The following is a 19298-nucleotide window of genomic DNA, read 5'->3' on the forward strand; positions in this document are numbered from 1 at the left end:
AAAGCAAAATATAAAATATTACAGCATTAAAAAAACAGGAGAGTATGGTTTACTGGTTAAAGTACTGACCAAGAAAAAACACTCCAGTTACTCCTGATTGGGCCACTAAGTTGTACTGTAACATTAGGGGACTTAGTTTAACCTTTATGTGCCTCAGTTTAATCATCTTACCCATCAATTTATCATACTTTCCTATCATCCTTCACAGTAATAATTTATATGGTAAATTTAAACAGCTCTTTACAAAACAAGTCAGAACTCATAAAGTAAGATAGACAGGAAGTTGCACACAAGACATGATGTGGACAACTGTTCAGGGAAAGGACTGCTAGGAGAGACTGTTTGTAAAATGAAGGAAGAAAGGATTCTTGAGAAAACTGGCTTAGTGAACTGAAGGGGGAAACTGTTCCAAGCACAGGAAGGGCCGTATGATGGAAGGCACAAAGCCAAGAATGCATTGGCATTTTGGATAGAGTGGAATGAGGAGACAGAAAACAAGAAAGGAGAAGGTTACATTAGTGAAGACTAGAGGTGAGCAAAGCATTGATAAAGGTTTTTAATATTGGGGACGGAGAGGAGATTTTGGTGAAACTGAGGGGGAAGGAATGGTGAGACTTAGCAAGGAACTGCACTTGGGGAAAGCGAAGAGCCAAAGGATGTACTAGAGTTGTGACCTGAGCTACAATAATGATAGTGGAGTCATCTGTTGTTACAGAGAAGGATGCAGAGCAGTGGACTAAGGAGGAAACGGGAGACACTGTTTTGAAAAGACTGAGATGGAGACATAGTACGTGGAATATATGTAAAGTTCTTTAATAAGTACCCATTTTACAAAGTAGTTTTACATGCATAAGACTACGTCCAGATCCCACTTAAATCACTGTAAAACTCCAGTTCATTTCTGTCTCACCGGGATTTATACCAGGTAGAAAAATGCATTTGCAGTATATTAATAACCTAAATTGTTCTGTTTGGTTGGGCAATCAGAGTTCATCACTGGTAGTGCGTCTATGTCTCAGAGTATGTCTTCACTGCGAGTGAAGGTTTAGCTTTAATCTAGCTAGCACAGGAAATAGTAGCGGACACAAGGTGGCATGGGCTTCAGCACTGGCTAGCAATCAGAGTAAAAGCCCCTTGGGTATGTATTAATGCAGTTAGTACGTGCTGAAGCCCATGCCGCATTAGATTGAAGTGAGCACAGTTATGCCTATCCATTCGTTTGCAGTGAAGACAGACACACACACACACACACATTACCAGTGATGGACTGTGATTGGTCCAACCAAACAGAACAATCAGAATCCAACACTGGTCGTGGGTGAATATCTCTGCAGATATTATACTAGTGTAAACAGCAGCTTCTCTGTAACTTGAAGTCTTTAAATCATGATCTGAGGACTTCAGTAACTCAGTCAGAGGTTATGGGTCTATTATAGGAGTGGACGGGTGAGGTTCTGTGGCTTGTAATGTGCAAGAGGTCAGACTAGATGATCATGATGGTCCCTTGTGACCTTAGAGTCTCGCTTTGATTTAATGTGACTTTTACTTGGTTGCTAGCTTGGGCTAGCACATCCCACCATGTGTACACTACTGTTATTACCTGTGCTAACGTGTATGCCTATCCATGCTACAATCACACCTTCACTTGCAGTGAAGACATACCCACAGAGAGAGACTGTGATTAGTCCAACCAAACACAACAATGAGAGTCCATCACTGGTAGCGTGCATACATATCTGAGGCTATATCTTCACTGCAAGTGAAGGTGTGATTATAGCACAGGTAGGCATACCCATGCTAGCTTTAATCTAGCTATCCTGGGAAACAGTAGTAATGTCGATGTGGTTGGGTCTCAGCATGTACTAGCTACTTGAGTACATACCCAGACTAACATGAGTATGCCTATCCATGTTCCAATCACACCTTCACTTGCACTATAGACATACCCTGTGTGTTTGTAAGCATATTTTTCTCTCAGAGGAATAACTGATTCTTGTTTTTCACTTGTAAATATTCATCTCAACTTAAAAGTGTCTCCAATATTTCTCCCAATAAGCTTTCCCTTTCTATTTCTTTGGAGAACTTATGGCAGTTGTGGTCTACATTAATAATCCTGAAAGAAAGGCTTTCTGACAGTAGTCAACCCTTCAGCATCCATTTCCGGACTTCCATTTGTGGGTCTGCCTTGTCCCCTCAAGGGACCAATTGTAAATGCTGCTGAATGCTGAAATCAGCGGGACTTTAGGATGCTCAATGATTCATAAAATTGGGCATCAGTTGAGTGACTTTGATATTTTATTTTAAATATTAGTGTCCGTTAGTGTCCTTTTTGTTGTACTTTTAGAATTCTGCCTCTAGCCCAGACGTCTCAGGGCAAATGTTAGGGTGAATAGAAGTAGAAGAAAGGTATTAATTATCTCCTTTTTGTCTGTGAGAAATAAGTTTACCTATTCATAGCTCCTGAGGTCAAGTGCCCTTTGCCAAGAACTTCTCACTTGGCCAACTCAAGAAAAAATATTCAGTTGTAAAAATATTTTCCAGTGAAATAACAAACCAATGGATGATTCACTTCACGGCTGTTGGCAGATCAAGGGTGTTGTTTTGTGCTTCTGTTGGGTGACAACCACATATTTTTCCATCATCTCACCCTAAGGATGCTCACGCAAGGCCCATGTGCCAAGAGACTAAAAATATAGCCAGTGAGAAGTAAAACAAACTGTTTGTAGAATGTGAGCTACAGGCAGAGCAAAACACCCTTATGCCTGCAGGCGCATTGGCAACCGTGATCAGCAGTTTTATAGTTACTATACAGAAGTGCTAGTGTAATTCAACAAGCATTATAAGTTGAATCTTAAGTAAAAGCCATAAAGAAACTAATAGCAAACATACATGCATGATAGCAACTAACTGTGGCCCTGTCTCTTCTCTGCTAGCTACAACCATGTGTAAATGCTAACACGGAGGAGCATGGTTAACCTGAACAGTGTGGAAAAGAATAAGAACATTAGCCCAACTGTGCTACAGATACATCCTTCTTAGGTAGCCGAGACTACAGTTTTACAAAATGGCTAACACCATTTCAGCTACACTCACAAAAATAAAGACAAGCAAACATGATTAAGTTCTTAATCTAACTATTATTGGTTGCAAAGAATAAGAATTACAATAAACAGAAGATCTGAAGTCTTATCGACGTAATTGGTTACATGATTTAGGGCCTGATGCAGAGTCTATTGAAATCAATACATCTTTCCACTGATGTCACTGGGCTTTGGATGAGGTCCTTCAAGAACCTGGGGGATAGATACAACTAATTGAAAAGACTGAGGAGATGCAGGGGATTTTCATTTGTTTTTCAAGCAACTTTCATGCTGGTCAAGAAGTCTCCAATGTTTGGACACAAGGATATTGGGTTCATGTTAGTCATGGGTGTAAACTGCCAAGAGGGAAAAACACTGTTCTGGAATTTTTCATGTTTTCTATTTATTTTTTATTCTACTCTCATTACTCTGCAAGGTTTTGATGATTTACTGATGCAATAGAACCTACTCAGTTGTCACCCTGATATCATCTGTGTAGCTCTTTATTGGGGACTATTGCTAGGGAACAGTTCCAGCACGAAGTATTTCAAGGGTTCTGAATAATGAGCATCTGAATGACTGGCACAGCTGTTGTTGCCGGCAAGCCTAGTCTCTCTGGATGAGAGGTATAAATTGGTTTTTGCTGGCATAAATGCCCTGCTGTGTTATTCTTTGTATGCTGCTTCCCCTGCTATAAAAACAAGATGATTTTACCTTTCTGGGTGTTTTAATTTGTTGTTTTGCATACTGCTATTTTAAAAGCAATTCATAAACTCCTAAGAGTGAGATAGCACAGTGCACGCCCCTCAGTCTCTGCTAATCAGAATGGTTACCCTAATCCAGCATTTTTCAAATTCAGCCACCATGGCTGCATGCAGCCACCAGGGGCTTTTCTTGCAGTCATAGCCTCCTGGGTGCTGACTGGGGTGAGGGGGTGGCTGGAAGCAGTGGCCCCTCCCCCAGGCTGCCAGCAGGGGTTGGTCTCTGCCCTCTTTTGGAGCCACAAACACTATAGGAGCAGGCGACCAGGATGAGTTCCCCACCTTCCCAGGGGGTGTGAGGCTTGGGCTTTGGGCTTGAGCCCTCAGGTGGTGGGCGGCAGGCTCTGGCCATGAGGTGGCAGGCTTCATCCCCCAGCCACAGGGCTTTGGGCTCTGACCCCGCCTCATTCCCCACACGTCACCCTTGGGCCCCTGCTGCCTCCTCCAGGCCCCAGCTGTGCAGCAGAACCCCAGGATCCAGCCCCAGACTCACCCCCCAGGTGCCCCATACCCCGCTACCTCTTCCAGCCCCCAATCCAATCCCCCATTGCCCCTGGCCCTCCTTACCCACTGCCTCATCCAGGGGTTTAATTTGTCCCCCAGCTTGCCGGGGATGAGTAAGTCTCCTGTGAAAAGTGACATTAACACATATACAAATATCACTTTTCACAGTAGCAGACTTACTAGCTAGCAATTTTTTTTTTTAAATCAAACAGAAAAGGAAAACATGCAAAGCACATTATTTGTGTTTTTATTCTGTTTCGGTTCAGTAAAGATTAGAGACAACTGTACATTATTTTTATTACTGAGTCTGCAAAAAATCCCTACATAATGACATTACAATGATTTGGACATGGATATGTGCATATGTATTTGTTTTTTCTGAAGTTAATTATTTTAGGAAAAATTAAGAGTTGGTGCCGGCATTCTGAGGCCTCCAAAAAATTTGTTGTGAGACCCCCTGCTAGCACATTTCTGATTCTACGGACATGTGCCAATTCCAGTTACAGCAAGAGGATTTATTTGCTGTATTGTATTGTTAAGCCACTACACGACCAAAGTTCTTCCTGGGAACTAGGTCATTCTAATATAGCTGGTGTCGTTGAAATCAATTTTCATTTGGTCCTTTCCTGCAGCACTGATTATTATCTGTTAGGGTTGCAGTCTCAGCATCAAGTACCAGCATTAATTGTTACGGTTTGCAACATGGCATAGTGTCAGTGGCTGGCCAATAAAACACATTATTAATTCCTCTTTATGGTTTCTGATGTACTCTGTCCTGCCATATAAAAAGAACTGTGTCCACCTCATTTTGCACTTTCAAATGATTAAACGTGGTCGGCCTGTTAGAGAAATTCAGTTTTCCAAGTGATGGCATCTACATTTTTACTGCCATATTTTCATTAGGTTACAGGGAAGACTCCATGCCTGGGTTTCCTTAGCAAGACCTTTGCCAGATAATATAAGGGAGTACTAGTGGGACAACTAACCCACTCAGCACACATTATACATAATACCTTAAATCCCTACACATTAAGAAGAGTTTAGGACTTGACCCTCTAGTGGAGCAAAAGGTTATATTAGAAATAAAGCTCACAGGTTTTTAAATGCAAATACACAGGTACAGGTGAATAACTGATTATGAGAGAACTAAAGCAATATGGTAGAATAGGAGCACTAAATATATTTGGGGCAGTTTTATTTCTTTATCAAAGTGCCAAAGGGAAGATGCGGAGCTGACTGTGATGAACTCCTTCAGAGACTCTGGTGCTTCTTGGGGTTTTCAGGAGGAGGAGGAGGATACAGAACAAAATGTGACATCCAATGAGATGCTGTGAACTGCCAGCCACTGTATACAGAAGAGTTCTCAACAGCTGCAGAATCAGCTGTTCTACACTTAATCTATCACAGCTATCCATGTACTAATCCAGCCATGTCAGAAAGAAGTGGCCATTTATTTTCTTGTTATAAAAATGACCAAGTATTTTGGGTTAGCCTGGCATTCTTCTTCTGCTCCCAAGACACAGCCCCTTTCTGATGTAGATTTGTGTACATTTGTGTATGTTCACAGTCTGGTAGCAAGGCGGCTGGGAAGAGTGTATATTGTAGGTGTTGTGTTGTAAATAACCCATGTGCTGCAGGCAGCAGACAGTGATCATATAAATCACAATCATCTAGGGCAATTAGGCCTAGAACCCTAATCCTTCAGTTCCAAAAGCACAGGCCTCTTCCACTTGAGGTAAAGGGGAAAAAAATCACACAGCATCACACACACACACACAACCAGCATCTTACAGTGGCACAAAGTTTACTTACTTCTGGAAGAGGCTAGGGAACTGCAGCACAGATGCAGCTGCCAGGACTCCCACAACATCACCCTCTTCCACCTCTGGTTCAGTACTGTATAAATTCTTGAGTGCTATAGCAAAGGCTTCACAATGCAATATACAAACAAACAAAAAAACCTTCAGCATTAGGTTGTGCTTTCCTTTAAAATGGGGGCGGCTGCTGCACAAAGGATACGGCCCGTCTCCTGGTCAGTGTAGATAGTAAATTATTCGCTGAGACCACATGGTGGGGAAAAGTTCTAGTGTAGGCAAAGCCTTACTGTTAGCTTCATGCTCAGTTCAGTTAATGCTCAGAGACCAACCCTGGGCTTACAACCACAACCCAAGAATCTGGCAGTGCCCCTGAATGGTGAAAAGTCCCAGACACACCAGTGTCGAGACCTTTAGTGGAAGATACTGAAAAAAAGTCCTTTGAATTTTTCAGCAAATAAATGTCATAACCCAGCTGCCCTTCCTGAGAGAGATGGTTTGCATGCTTTCTCAACATAACTGCAAATAAGTGAGATCTAGGCTATAAAATAAGCATAGGCTGCTCTACGATAAAATTAACTCCTATGCATTGGGCTTGTACAAACCTATGTGCTGCTCCTGCTTAAATGGGATTTAAGTGGTGGATTGTCCTTATGCTGGCCCTCTGCACAGGCGTGAGTTTGACTGCTAGCATATAAAATGCCACCCCCACTCCATGGCTCAACAGCGAGTATGTCTGGTCTGATTGGCAGGGGATAGACAAGCCCTGGGGTCTTGAAAGGAGCAGGAGAGGTTAGCCCATCCCTTTTCCCTGCTACCCCATTAAAGTTAAAATTGATAATGTTGGGGTCTGCCACTTTAAATTCTATCCCTGTGTCTGCATTCCGTTCTCATGTGTGTCCTGATCAATGGGCCAAATGTCAGTATCAGAAATCTCCCTAAAAACAAACATTCTAACAAAATAACAAATGCTTCTTTATATTGACATTTCAGAAGTGTCCAAATAAGAAATCTGGTTTTATTTTTGTCCCCCATAGAGCACAAAGACTTAATTTGATGTAGGAATGTCGCGGACGCAGTGAAATATCCTGTTTGCATTTGTGGTGATAGTCACTATCTAAAAGACAATTTGCCATCTCTACATTACCAATTCTAGTGACTTCTGGGTCCTGAACATCCAATGAAATGATGATCTTTTTCATTTTTGACTTCTCTTTGCCAAGTGCCTTAGTTTTCTGAGCAGCCGGGTTGGACTGTTTATTGTGTTTGCCTTCTACCAAGAAACAAATTTGAATATACATGAAGATTTCATATGCGACTTGTGGTATTGTATTCACAGTACACATTCTAGAATACTTTGCTACACAACTCACTTTGGCAACCAATAAATAATTCCTGCTTAGGTGTAATACACAAAGAATGAGATATTTCTCCTCCATCAGAATTGGCACCCGTCTTTGGCAATCTCAACAGAGAAGCCAAGAGACCATGGAAACTGAGTTATCCTGGCAGTGGTCCTTCCAAAATCAGGTTAAGGAGATATTGGCCATAAGCTGTAGAATTTCCATTAACTTCAGTGGACTATGGGTTAGGTTCCATGTTTTTATTGCCATGCAGAACAGACTAGGAAAAGCTATCATGAGTCTGTGTCCACTCATTTCTCTCCTGTAGAGGAATTAACCCAGAAGTCCAACCCCTTCAGGAGCACTCAGAAGTCAGGACAGATCCATGTGACAAACTGTATTGACTGATAACTCGGCATTGTCCTTGAGAGAACCAAACCTTAATTATAGGAGATTAAAACCAACTTGGTTTCTTATTAATGTTATTAAAAGGTGGGTAGAAAGCTGGCTAGATTGTCGGGCTCAACGGGTAGTGATCAATGGCTCCATGTCTAGTTGGCAGCCGGTATCAAGTGGAGTGCCCCAAGGGTCGGTCCTGGGGCCGGTTTTGTTCAATATCTTCATAAATGATCTGGAGGATGGTGTGGATTGCACTCTCAGCAAATTTGCGGATGATACTAAACTGGGAGGAGTGGTAGATACGCTGGAGGGGAGGGATAGGATACAGAAGGACCTAGACAAATTGGAGGATTGGGCCAAAAGAAATCTGATGAGGTTCAATAAGGATAAGTGCAGGGTCCTGCACTTAGGACGGAAGAACCCAATGCACAGCTACAGACTAGGGACCGAATGGCTAGGCAGCAGTTCTGCGGAAAAGGACCTAGGGGTGACAGTGGATGAGAAGCTGGATATGAGTCAGCAGTGTGCTCTTGTTGCCAAGAAGGCCAATGGCATTTTGGGATGTATAAGTAGGGGCATAGCGAGCAGATCGAGGGACGTGATCGTTCCCCTCTATTCGACATTGGTGAGGCCTCATCTGGAGTACTGTGTCCAGTTTTGGGCCCCACACAGAAGGATGTGGATAAATTGGAGAGAGCCCAGTGAAGGGCAACAAAAATGATTAGGGGTCTGGAACACATGACTTATGAGGAGAGGCTGAGGGAGCTGGGAATGTTTAGCCTGCAGAAGAGAAGAATGAGGGGGGATTTGATAGCTGCTTTCAACTACCTGAAAGGGGGTTCCAAAGAGGATGGCTCTAGACTGTTCTCAATGGTAGCAGATGACAGAACGAGGAGTAATGGTCTCAAGTTGCAGTGGGGGAGGTTTAGTTTGGATATTAGGAAAAACTTTTTCACTAAGAGGGTGGTGAAACACTGGAATGCGTTACCTAGGGAGGTGGTAGAATCTCCTTCCTTAGAGGTTTTTAAGGTCAGGCTTGACAAAGCCCTGGCTGGGATGATTTAACTGGGAATTGGTCCTGCTTCGAGCAGGGGGTTGGACTAGATGACCTTCTGGGGTCCCTTCCAACCCAGATATTCTATGATTCTATGATTCTAATCTTCTCCTCTCCAAGACAACACCACAAGACTTCTGAATTTTTTCATTAGGCACTACTAAGAATACCTTTTTTGCTTTTGTGCTGGCTTTCCAAATCATTTATGTTCACTGGCTCTACTGCAGAAATTAAAAGCTGTGACAGCGTCTTGGATTTAAATAAATAGATACGATGAAGCTCCCATAAGAAGCCCAGGCACTCCAAGGCCACATCTAAAGAGACAGAATAGTTGGGTAATTATAACACTTGTGTTAAAATTCAGATTCTGATCCTAGTTACACCAGTGAGAATGTGGAGTAACTCCATGGAGCATTTTTTATTCAGATCATTATTTCTGTGACAGTATTTATCTGAGATGACCTCACCCGGTTCCATATCTTCTGTCATCTTCTGCGTGTGGGAAAAGATGACTTCTTTTGTGCAGGCTTGATTGGAGTGTACCCTCAAAGAAGAAAAGTTGAGGCAAAACCAACATTAAACATATTTATACATATTTCTCCTCTTGGTTTTTTTTTTTAGGCTAGTATAAAAAGACATAAGAAACATTTGTTACCTCTCCAGCTCATCGCCGTTCTGAGATTGTGGTGATAAACGTGGGCAATGGTCTTTTGTTTCAAGTTCCAGATCCGATGTCTGAATCTTTGGTTCATCAGACAGGGACACAGGTGTGTCAGCTGAAGAATTAAGGAAAGCACATTTCCTTATTATTGACTCAATGTATGTTGGGTAGGAAAATCCCAGGCAATGTCAGTTTAGCAAAACAAGACTTTTTTCCCACTCAGGAAAAATAGTTGGATTGATCACATTGTTACTTAAGAACTCAAAGGGTTGAGTTCTTGATTCACAATTACAGGCTCTTTACAGTTTTCACATCATTCACAGAGGAAAATAATACTTTACTATCTTGTCAGAATTCAAATATAGCATGATTAGGGCTCCTATGTGCTATAGTAAAACAAATAATATTCTTGGGGTGAAGATGGCTAAGGCACGAGTATGGGGAGTTCAGTTCAATTCCTGGCTCTGCTAAACACATCCTTGGCTGCTCTTAGGCAAATCACTTAGGCCTTGATTTAGCAAAGCATTTAAACCCCATCTTAATTTTAAGCCCAGGATTAAAGCCCATGGACTTCAATAGGATTTAAAAATGTGTCTAAAGTGAAGGACATGCATAAGTGCATTGTTAAATAGGACTTTGCACTGCCTAAAAGAGCTTTGCCAAACTGGAGTGTAAAAAAAAAAAATCTATCCTTGCCTCAGTTTCCCCATAATGAAATGGGAATAATGGTCTAATTAACTGGCCATAGGGCACAGTTGTAGTTCCAACTAGTGAAGGAGAGTAACAACTGTGAGCTTTTAGGCAGCTGCAGCTTTGCCACCATTCTTGCCCAACCTCAAAGGTGTATTGTGTGGCTAAGTTCATTGCTATGTAAAGCACTGTACAATGCAAAGTATTATTTACCACTGTATTTCTAGATAACTAAATCCTCTCTGCATTGACTTATAGCTGAAAACCCATGTCTCTGATGCGAATTGTACCTGTACTTTTAGTTTTGCCAGGGATTAGGCCTTTTTGTGGACCTATGGGTTAATAATGGCTTCACCTAAATGCACTGATAATCTTTTAGGAAGGGACCCTTAAAAGATTTGTTCAAACACGTTGCCATGTGATGAAAGACAGCTGTGACTAGGGCTGTTACAGTGGTTCAGATACCAACACAGAACTCCATCCTCACAAAAAAAACCTTTCCCCCAGAACTGGAACCTCTTTTGAGGTTCTGAGGTGCTCAGCTACTGCGCCACCCAAAGCTCCCTCTTGGCTGGGGATCCACTCCCTTGGTCTGCAGCTGCAAAACCAGAAATGCTTTGCTGGGCTCTTTTGCTGCTGTCGAGTCTCTGAATGCTCCAGAAGGCTGTTGTTAGATCTGTTCACCATCTCTGGTCTTTGCTCCTAAATACTTTAGTGTTTAAATGGACAGCAGCAGCATTTCTGTGTCTCATTGCCAACGCCAAACATGCAAAATCAAGTCCGTTCCAAAAAGGATGAGACTGGCCTTTTTTTTTTTAAGAAAGATTTTTTTAAAAAATAATAAATTTGGGGGTTTTTTCTTTGATGTCTGGTTTTTGAGTTTTTACAGTACAGGTGGTCACATTTTCAAGCTCTTCCTTGCAACCACAAGAATTAGAAACATATTTTTTTTAATGAAAGCTGAGACTCTCGTGTACTCGGTTGTCTCCAGAAATTGGGACTTTAAGTCACACAGCAAATATGCAAAACTCACAATAACATTGCGAGAGCCGGCAACATTGCGTTGCTGCAGAACGAGAGGGTAAGGAAGCCATCTGCCTCCAGAAGAACAGCCCTACAGAGGTTGGGGAGGGAAGTGTGCACCAGCTGGTATGTCAAAGACATCACATCTATTGCTCAGCTCTAGCAGTAGGTTTACAGGCCAATTCTGAACATCCAAAGAAGGAGAAGGGATCAATTGGCTGGTTCCAAACATCTAGGAGGGTGTATAACAGCCATCTATTCATCCCTGGAATAATAGACTAGATCTGAAGGTGGTGGTTGATCGGATGGATTTTCCCCAAGTACCAAGTGGCACCCAGTTGCCGTGGGTTTTAGTTGGGAGGATGGGGGACTCTAAGTTCAAATCCAAACTTACCCAAAGTTCAGGAGTGTTTGGAGTGGAGATTTTCTTGTGGGCACATTTCTATTGAAAATGCATGAGAAATAGCAAATCATGCTTTCTCCTGTCTCCCTACCTGTCATCATCCTCTTCAGGGTCTCGTTGAGGCAGACTCTGAAAGCCTTATTGGCTTGTGCGGTTCCTAAGAGATCACAGCTTAGGCTGTAAGGGAACTGCCAGCGATTGGTGAAACCAGCTTGTATGCGGAAGTAACGTCTCAAGGGCAATGGAGCCTTAAACAAACATAACGATAAATCTTTGTAATACGTGTTTCTCAAGGTCTGGGTTTCTGCACCATTCTCTTACCCTGCTTTCTACAAATTCAATGGGAATTTTATACATGTATGGTAGAAAGAGCAAAATATTGGCGAGAAGTGTTGATTGGGTCTGAAAAGAAAATTTTGCCCTTAGTACAAACATGTATATGCTTATATGAGAATTATTCCAAGATTTTCCCTAAGATGGCTTTGCCTTTTTCACTGTTTGATTTATGCTGTTTGGAGGAGTACTTATTTAACTATTAGTGATCAAAATGAAATAATTTGGTAGGCTGGTAAATTATTTTGTACCTCACTGGATGGAAGGTTGGATTTGTGGGCACTTGATGGTGCATTGGGCCCACAAACAGGCAGTGGAGTGACAGGCAGGTTGCAGCTGGGCTTTAGGGACAAAGCTGTCCGTCTTTGATGGTATGGGAAGAGGAACATGTTGTGGGGGATACTTACATTCATCTACTGTACTGATTATTGCTTTAGGGAAGAATGATCTTTGTTGATGCTTGCACTGAGGTGAATTTGAGAGTCAGGATTTAGCAGGAATGCTGGTTGGATGCGGGCCAGTGGTGTCAGACATAAAGGAGGTTTGGTTTGAAATGCTTGCAAGGCAGCTAGGACAGGAAGCTGTCAAATCTCCTTATGTGGATCATGTCTGGAGAAGTGTGAACCAGGACATCGCTACAGTCTTATTGGACACAGGTGATACAATCACTGCATGCAGGAAAATCAGGTACAATGGTCTTGAGCACTACAGGGAAACTGGGCTCATTTATCAAACATGGAGGCCAATTTGTGGTTAGGAGAACTTAGAGATTGGATTGATGGAAGGCAGATACCAGGCACTGGGTGGAGGAACACGCCAAGCTAATTGCTGGCATCCCAGTGACCGTGCAGGTGAGATGCTCAAGGGTGTTCCCAGAGACAAGCATGGATGAAAGACCCTGGAGAGGACTGGTGGACTCTGTTAGCCTGGAGGAAGAAAGAGACCCCTTAAATTTTCATTGACTGAGGTGCTGTCAACCCTCCTCACAGAAAGGATCCAAAGGTGGGCTGAATTGTAGGGATTGGGTTGAATATATATTTAGTAAGAGGCCATTTACGAGGCCAGAGGGTAGTTTAGACCTCCCTATTAAAGTTAAAGCATAATAAAATGATGGCTTTCGGCTTTGAAACCTACCCCTGCACCATTTCTGCATTTGCAGATCAATGGCACTTTGAATCTCATCAACTTCACAACTCCAAAAAGCTGGAGTGAAATCTGCAATCTTTGCCACCTAATTATCCTGTGTCACAATGGATTCGCCTTTAAGAACTGAATTACAATTACTACAGTTCTAGGGTGTCTATTGTTTTCAGGAGCCTGCCTATACAACAGTAAATACATATGTGTAACTCCCATTAGCATTATTGGTAGTTATCCTCATATATATGCTATCAATGAGAGAATAGATCATAGTCTTCAGTGCTTATAGCTACAAAAATCAATAACTGTCATATGTTTGGGAGTGACAGTTTAGAGATTCTTATGCTATTTAGACGTTTTAACTCTAACAAGACATAGGCATCAATCTGAAGATATTATACCTACCTTGGATATTTTCTTTTCACTTGGGGAAAGTCCTCCCAGGGCTGCAAAAGGGACTGAGAGCAAATAGCTGAGAGATAACGGAACACAGTTAAAATTTCAAAAAAACAACAACAACAACAAAAAACCTCTGCAATGGTTCTGTTCATGTCAGTAAAGCATGAGACCAAAACTAGATTTTAAAAATTCGTAACGTTCTTCACATTCTCTCTACTAGAGAAGGATCAAATTCTACCCTTTGATTTGGGTGCGCAATTCCCAGGGAATTAATGGGAAATGCATTGCCAGTTCTGAAGACAGAATTTGACCATTTCATATTTAAAATCTATGGGCCCTGGGATGCTCAGCACCTTTGAAAGTGAGATCGTGGAGGTCTCAGATTGAGGCACAATGAATTAGTGAGCACATTTGAAAATTCGGCCTTAACTTTGTGCCTTGATTTCCACAGCTATACAATGGGGATATTTTCCTCCCAGTGCGGTTTTTTTTAGGCTAAATTCAGTAATGGCTGCAGAGCCCTAGAAGCCCCGTAGATAAGAGGAGGAAAATGCGAGTATGTGAGACGTCAGAAGGAAGTTTTCCTGCAGCATGCATGTATCAGTTGCATAGTGTTGCAGGAATCATTTGAAAACAAAAGTCAATTCTGTGAGATGGGAAGTGATCTCTCTTATTAGACAAGGAATCATCATTCAGCAGGAAATCTCACTGCTCCTTTCAAATATATCTGAAAACATTCACTCATACTTACCAATCTGCTGGTTTAGTATCTAATGAAGGAATCTTGGGAACAAAAGTAGTAAACTGTGCTAACTCTAGTGATTTCTGACTGGAGACTAAACCAGCAGTAGTCTTTAAATTCGCCATGATGAATGCTGTTAATAATGGTAAACTTTCTTATGTATTGCTGGTCTTAAACGCAGCTGGGGAGGGTTGGGGACTAGCTGCAGAAGGATCACAGCCCCCTTCCCCTGCCATCCACTGCCTTGCAGTTCTTCTAGACAGGCTATTGCATCATGTTTCCATGGAAGACACAAGACACAGTCTGTATTGGAACACAAGGGACCGTTCTAGTGGTCATCAGACGCAGACAGTTTGTTACTATGACAAGTTCTTCCTATTATGACATCATGAAATCCTTGAAGAAATGATGTATAAAGCATCCTGCAGCTACATTGTAATAGAAACATCCCCATTTGATAATTCCCCATTGACAACTAGTATTTGAGATGTCATTTATCCAGTTCTTAATCCATTTAACGTGTGGTTTTTTATATGATATAGACCTAACTTTTAAAATCAAAAAGCGTTACAGAAGTCGATGTACATCACATCTCTGCAGTTATCTTTTATCAATCAAACTTGTAATTTCAAAGAAGGCAATCAGGTTTGACAAGACTGTTTTCCATAAAACTCTGTTGAGTAGCATTAATTATATTCCTACCCTTTAATTCTTTATTGAATCATTCCTCAGCTTTTCCATTATTTTGTCTGGGACTGATGTCAGACTAAGTGGCTGATAGTTACCTGTACCTATGCATTGCATCAGAAGAACTGTGCTCGCTACATCCACATGTAAATGCTATTACAGCTAACTTAGCTCTAGCATAGTTATTATGAATAGTGTGGACAGAAATAAGAACAAGAGTAGCCCAGCTGTGCTAGAGACTAATCCTCCCTTGATAGCTGACGTACATTTTTACAAAATGGCCCAGATACTAGTATTATGGATCACAACTGGGAGGCTGCATGTCTGTATAATGTGAAGTCTCTGGATGGGTTGTCAACTGTAGGGACTGAACCCAAAACCCTATGGATCAAAAAGTATAAATCTCTACTGCCTGAACAAAAAGACTGAGTTCTTAGCTTAAAGCCAGTAGCACAGTCCACCATTAGAAGAGACAAAGAGGCAGCATGGGTTACACTCACACTGAAACAGCCTTACAGCAGAATATTTAAGCACAGATACTGATTGACCCAAGAGCTGCATACAAGTTCTTATTTCATTCGCTACCAAACAATGGTTTGAAATTGAAACTTTATGTGGAAAATGTTCACATAAAAGAAACTGAACTCCACTATACGTTCAGTTCCCAAATCCCTGGATGGCAGTTTAGATACGCACCATCATTAAAATCCACAGTCTATTTTTAAGTACTCCCCTTTAATATAGATATTAAAAGTCAGAAGCCTCCAGAGTTTCTTATTCCACATCAAGAACTAGAGACCAATCCTGAAGTTTGCTTGTAGTTGCAGGAAAATCTAAGGATGAAGCAAAGTCAACATAGATTTATAAATTCTTACAGGTGTGTTTGTCTCACAAATTAGACCAAAATTTTAAGCCTTTTTAAAAATCACACACATTTTAGAAAGACTTAATAGTAATAGGTATTTCCTGATTTTCTTTTTTCAATTTTTTATGTGGATTGAAATATTCTACTGCAGCCTTGAATCAAAAGATTTCAGTATTGAGCCAGTCTGAGTGCCTGAAACTCTTTAGAAAATGACTGCAATCAAAGGGAAACTAATTTACAGGGAAAGGGAGTGAAAGCTGTAGGGTTTGTCCATTAAGCAAAGGTTTGATTGGGGTTTGCCATTCTTACAGATGGTTACATTCTGGGAATCTGTGTCCCAGAAATACCATTCCAGAGTATGGATTCTTTTCATTGGGAGGCAGACATTGCCTGCCCACCTACTCCTCTCCAGAAGGTCCATTTAGTCACAACAGTCTCACCATCTCTGAAGAGACTGGAAAAATGAGGAAGCCCAGTCTCTGCTTCTAGTGACCAAAGGAGATGAACAAAGGAGATTTGGGGTATGTCTAAACTGCAAAAAAAAGACCCGCAGCATCAAGTCTCAGAGTCTGGGTCAACTGACTTGGCTCGCACTACAGAGCTAAAAATAGTAGTGTAGATATTTGAGTTCTGGCTGGAACCCATGGTCTGAAACCTGGTGATGGGGGTGGATCTCAGAGCCCAGGATCCAGCCCAACGCTGAATGTCTACACTACGATTTTTAGCCCCATAGTATGAGCCCCTCAAGATGAAGTCTGATGACCTGAGCTCTGAAACTCACTGCCATTGGTCTTTTTTCACAGTGTAGACATTCCATTTTGGTCTACTACCATAACAGGTAGAGATAAATGAGTGAGTCCACAAGAACCCACCTAGCCACTCCCACCTCCCAGGGAGTAGCCATAGATCTCTAAGGTAATGAAGGTCAGAGGCTAGGAGTAAAACCAAACCAAATTATTGTTCCAACGGATCGCATCTTTGGACTCTCACTTTCCGGAAAGCAAGAATCAATTCCCATAATCAACCCCCAGCCCATTCATCCCCATGGCCTTTCAACATTTTGGGAGGAAGAATTAGCATCCCTAACAGTCAGAAACGGGTAGACAAACTTGATCCTAGATGAGGAAAAAACTGGATGAAGTCCCTTATGTTTTACTTTTCATAAGACCAGCCCTGCACACAGAAGTTTTAGAACACTTCCCTGCCCATTTTCTCTGGATGGCAAATATTGACTTTTAGTGTCTGGTCTCACTGTATTCTGAATGGAGATCAATTTTATATGGATTTTGGGACTCTTCTCCCCACCACCAACTCAGTCAATGTCTATATCGAAAATCTTTTTAAGACATCTCTTAAACGCTCACTCCACAGACATCATCCATCATTTATTTATTTATATAGATAAACAGGTTTAACATATATATTTAATTTCCAGTATTACAAATGTTACAAATTACAGTATTACAAATTAAATGTTACATGTATATAAAGGAAAATATGGTCCTTTAATGCTGAATAGTAGCCACTGAAGGAACTATCAAGGTAGATCCAACTTGGCTAAAGGGCCTTCCCCAAATGCTAGCTTCAGCTGTTGGGTGAAAGGCAGCATGTATCCGAAGAATTAGCAATCTCCCCTTTCGTGCAATTTTTACAACTAACCACTACATACTTTTTTTTCCTTTTCTTTACAATATTCAAAGAATATATCCTGTTAAGCAATGTAATCAGTAGGGATTCTCTCAAGACATCTTAGCAGAGGAAGTGATTGGCAATTCCAGTCTAAAGATGCAGTTTTATTAACTAAGAAACATTATTAGACGCTGCACACATTTTATTCTCTCATTAAAGTAAAAGTATGTAATGTAGAAAGACACTACTTCTGACCACAGTTTCACTATTACAGAACTGTCTGTAATAAAGACAATAAATATTTAGCAGAATAAACAGTTTCAAGGAGCTGGATCAAAGTAATTCAAGCTAATAATAAAATGAAAAAACCCTGCTGATTTGCTAAATACCCTTTTATACATATTAGATTACATTTGTCTGAATAGTCTTAGTAAATACTCTCAGCTGAGTTCCTTTGTGTTGCTGCAATCTTATTATTATTCAATATTTCTATTAAGGTGGCTCCCAGGAGCCATAGTCATAGACCAGTCTCTGCCCCAAAGAGCTTACAATCTAAATATAAGACAAAAAACAACAGATGGGATACAGACAGATGGGCGAGTACAAGGAAACAATTCGATAACATTGGTCTGCATAATCAGCAATACTTTCAAAGCAGATCAGAGTTACACTATATCCTGAAGATATAGCAGCGTCAGCAATTTTATGTAAAGCAGCAATTAAGTCAAATGGATTTTACAGCCATCCTAAACAAAACGAAGGGAGTTTTGTAGATGCCTGCAGACTCCAAAGAATAAGTTATTGTCTTGCAATGATTTTCAACAAATTACTGAAGAACCAAAACTGGAAATCTAGTGAATTTGTAATTGTATTGTGAGTACAGTTGCATTTGTCTAGTGAGTTCCATAAACACAAACACCAGGTTTTTTTCAATGATATTGTAAAGTTAGATCTCTAAATCCATATTAAAAATATACCCTCATTTAGCTATAGCAATTGGACTTGAAGCAGAAATTAACTCAGCGAAGTCCTATGACCTGTGTTATGCAGATGGTCAGACCAGAAGATTACAATGGTCCCTTCTGGCCTTAAAAAGCTATGAATATTAAACATAAATTAAGATATTTAGGTTGCTATGGAGCACACAATAGTTGAACTACTACTAATGCCTGCTGTTTATCTAGTGCCTTTCATCTTGAATGACCCGAAGTGCTTTATGCTTTACTGTACAAGCAAATACACAAATTATTATAGTTTTGCTCCTGTTCCTATTGAAGTCAATTAGAGGAGAATCAGGCTCTATTTACAAGGATCACTCCACACATTATTAAAATACCTACATTTAGGACAGGAAGCAAAGAATACTATATCCAATTGAAATCACAGAGGCCATTTAGATAAGCAGAATGTCATTACTCAAGTTGTAATTTGGCTAGGACACTGGGATTAACTCCACTATCCTTAAATCTAGCAACAGAGTAAGTTGATCTTTTGGAAGGAAGCCCACCAGTTGACAACCATTTTGCAGATTAATGTTGTTTTGCTGTTTCATAGCAAGGTTCTCAGATTGTCACACTGGTCGACAGAAAATATCCATAATGTAGAATCTTTTCATACATTGTTTCTCCTCTCCTCAACTTTGGTTTGAATGATTCATGTTAATGATAATGATGAACATTCTTTGAAGGATTCTTAGATACATTATGGTGTATTAGATTTTTCAATTACTTTTTGAAATTTTCAGTTTGTTTTTTAATTTACTTATGCCAAC

General features: G+C 40.9%; 1 protein-coding gene across 1 annotated transcript in view; it reads right to left on the reverse strand.

The window, feature by feature from the left end:
- The window catches only part of BTBD16 (BTB domain containing 16), a 55125-nt gene extending 40654 nt beyond the window's left edge, over positions 1 to 14471 (reverse strand). The window contains exons 1-8 of the mRNA XM_073354782.1: positions 14356 to 14471; positions 13611 to 13677; positions 11824 to 11980; positions 9611 to 9731; positions 9423 to 9499; positions 9126 to 9269; positions 7307 to 7432; positions 6158 to 6272 (exon numbers count right to left, since the gene is read on the reverse strand). Coding sequence (XP_073210883.1) covers positions 6158 to 6272; positions 7307 to 7432; positions 9126 to 9269; positions 9423 to 9499; positions 9611 to 9731; positions 11824 to 11980; positions 13611 to 13677; positions 14356 to 14471 — 923 coding nt within the window. The remainder of the gene's footprint in view (positions 1 to 6157; positions 6273 to 7306; positions 7433 to 9125; positions 9270 to 9422; positions 9500 to 9610; positions 9732 to 11823; positions 11981 to 13610; positions 13678 to 14355) is intronic.
- Positions 14472 to 19298: the final 4827 nt, after the last annotated feature.

The sequence above is a fragment of the Lepidochelys kempii genome, chromosome 7 (genome assembly GCF_965140265.1).
Source record: "Lepidochelys kempii isolate rLepKem1 chromosome 7, rLepKem1.hap2, whole genome shotgun sequence".
NCBI lineage: Eukaryota > Metazoa > Chordata > Testudines > Cheloniidae > Lepidochelys > Lepidochelys kempii.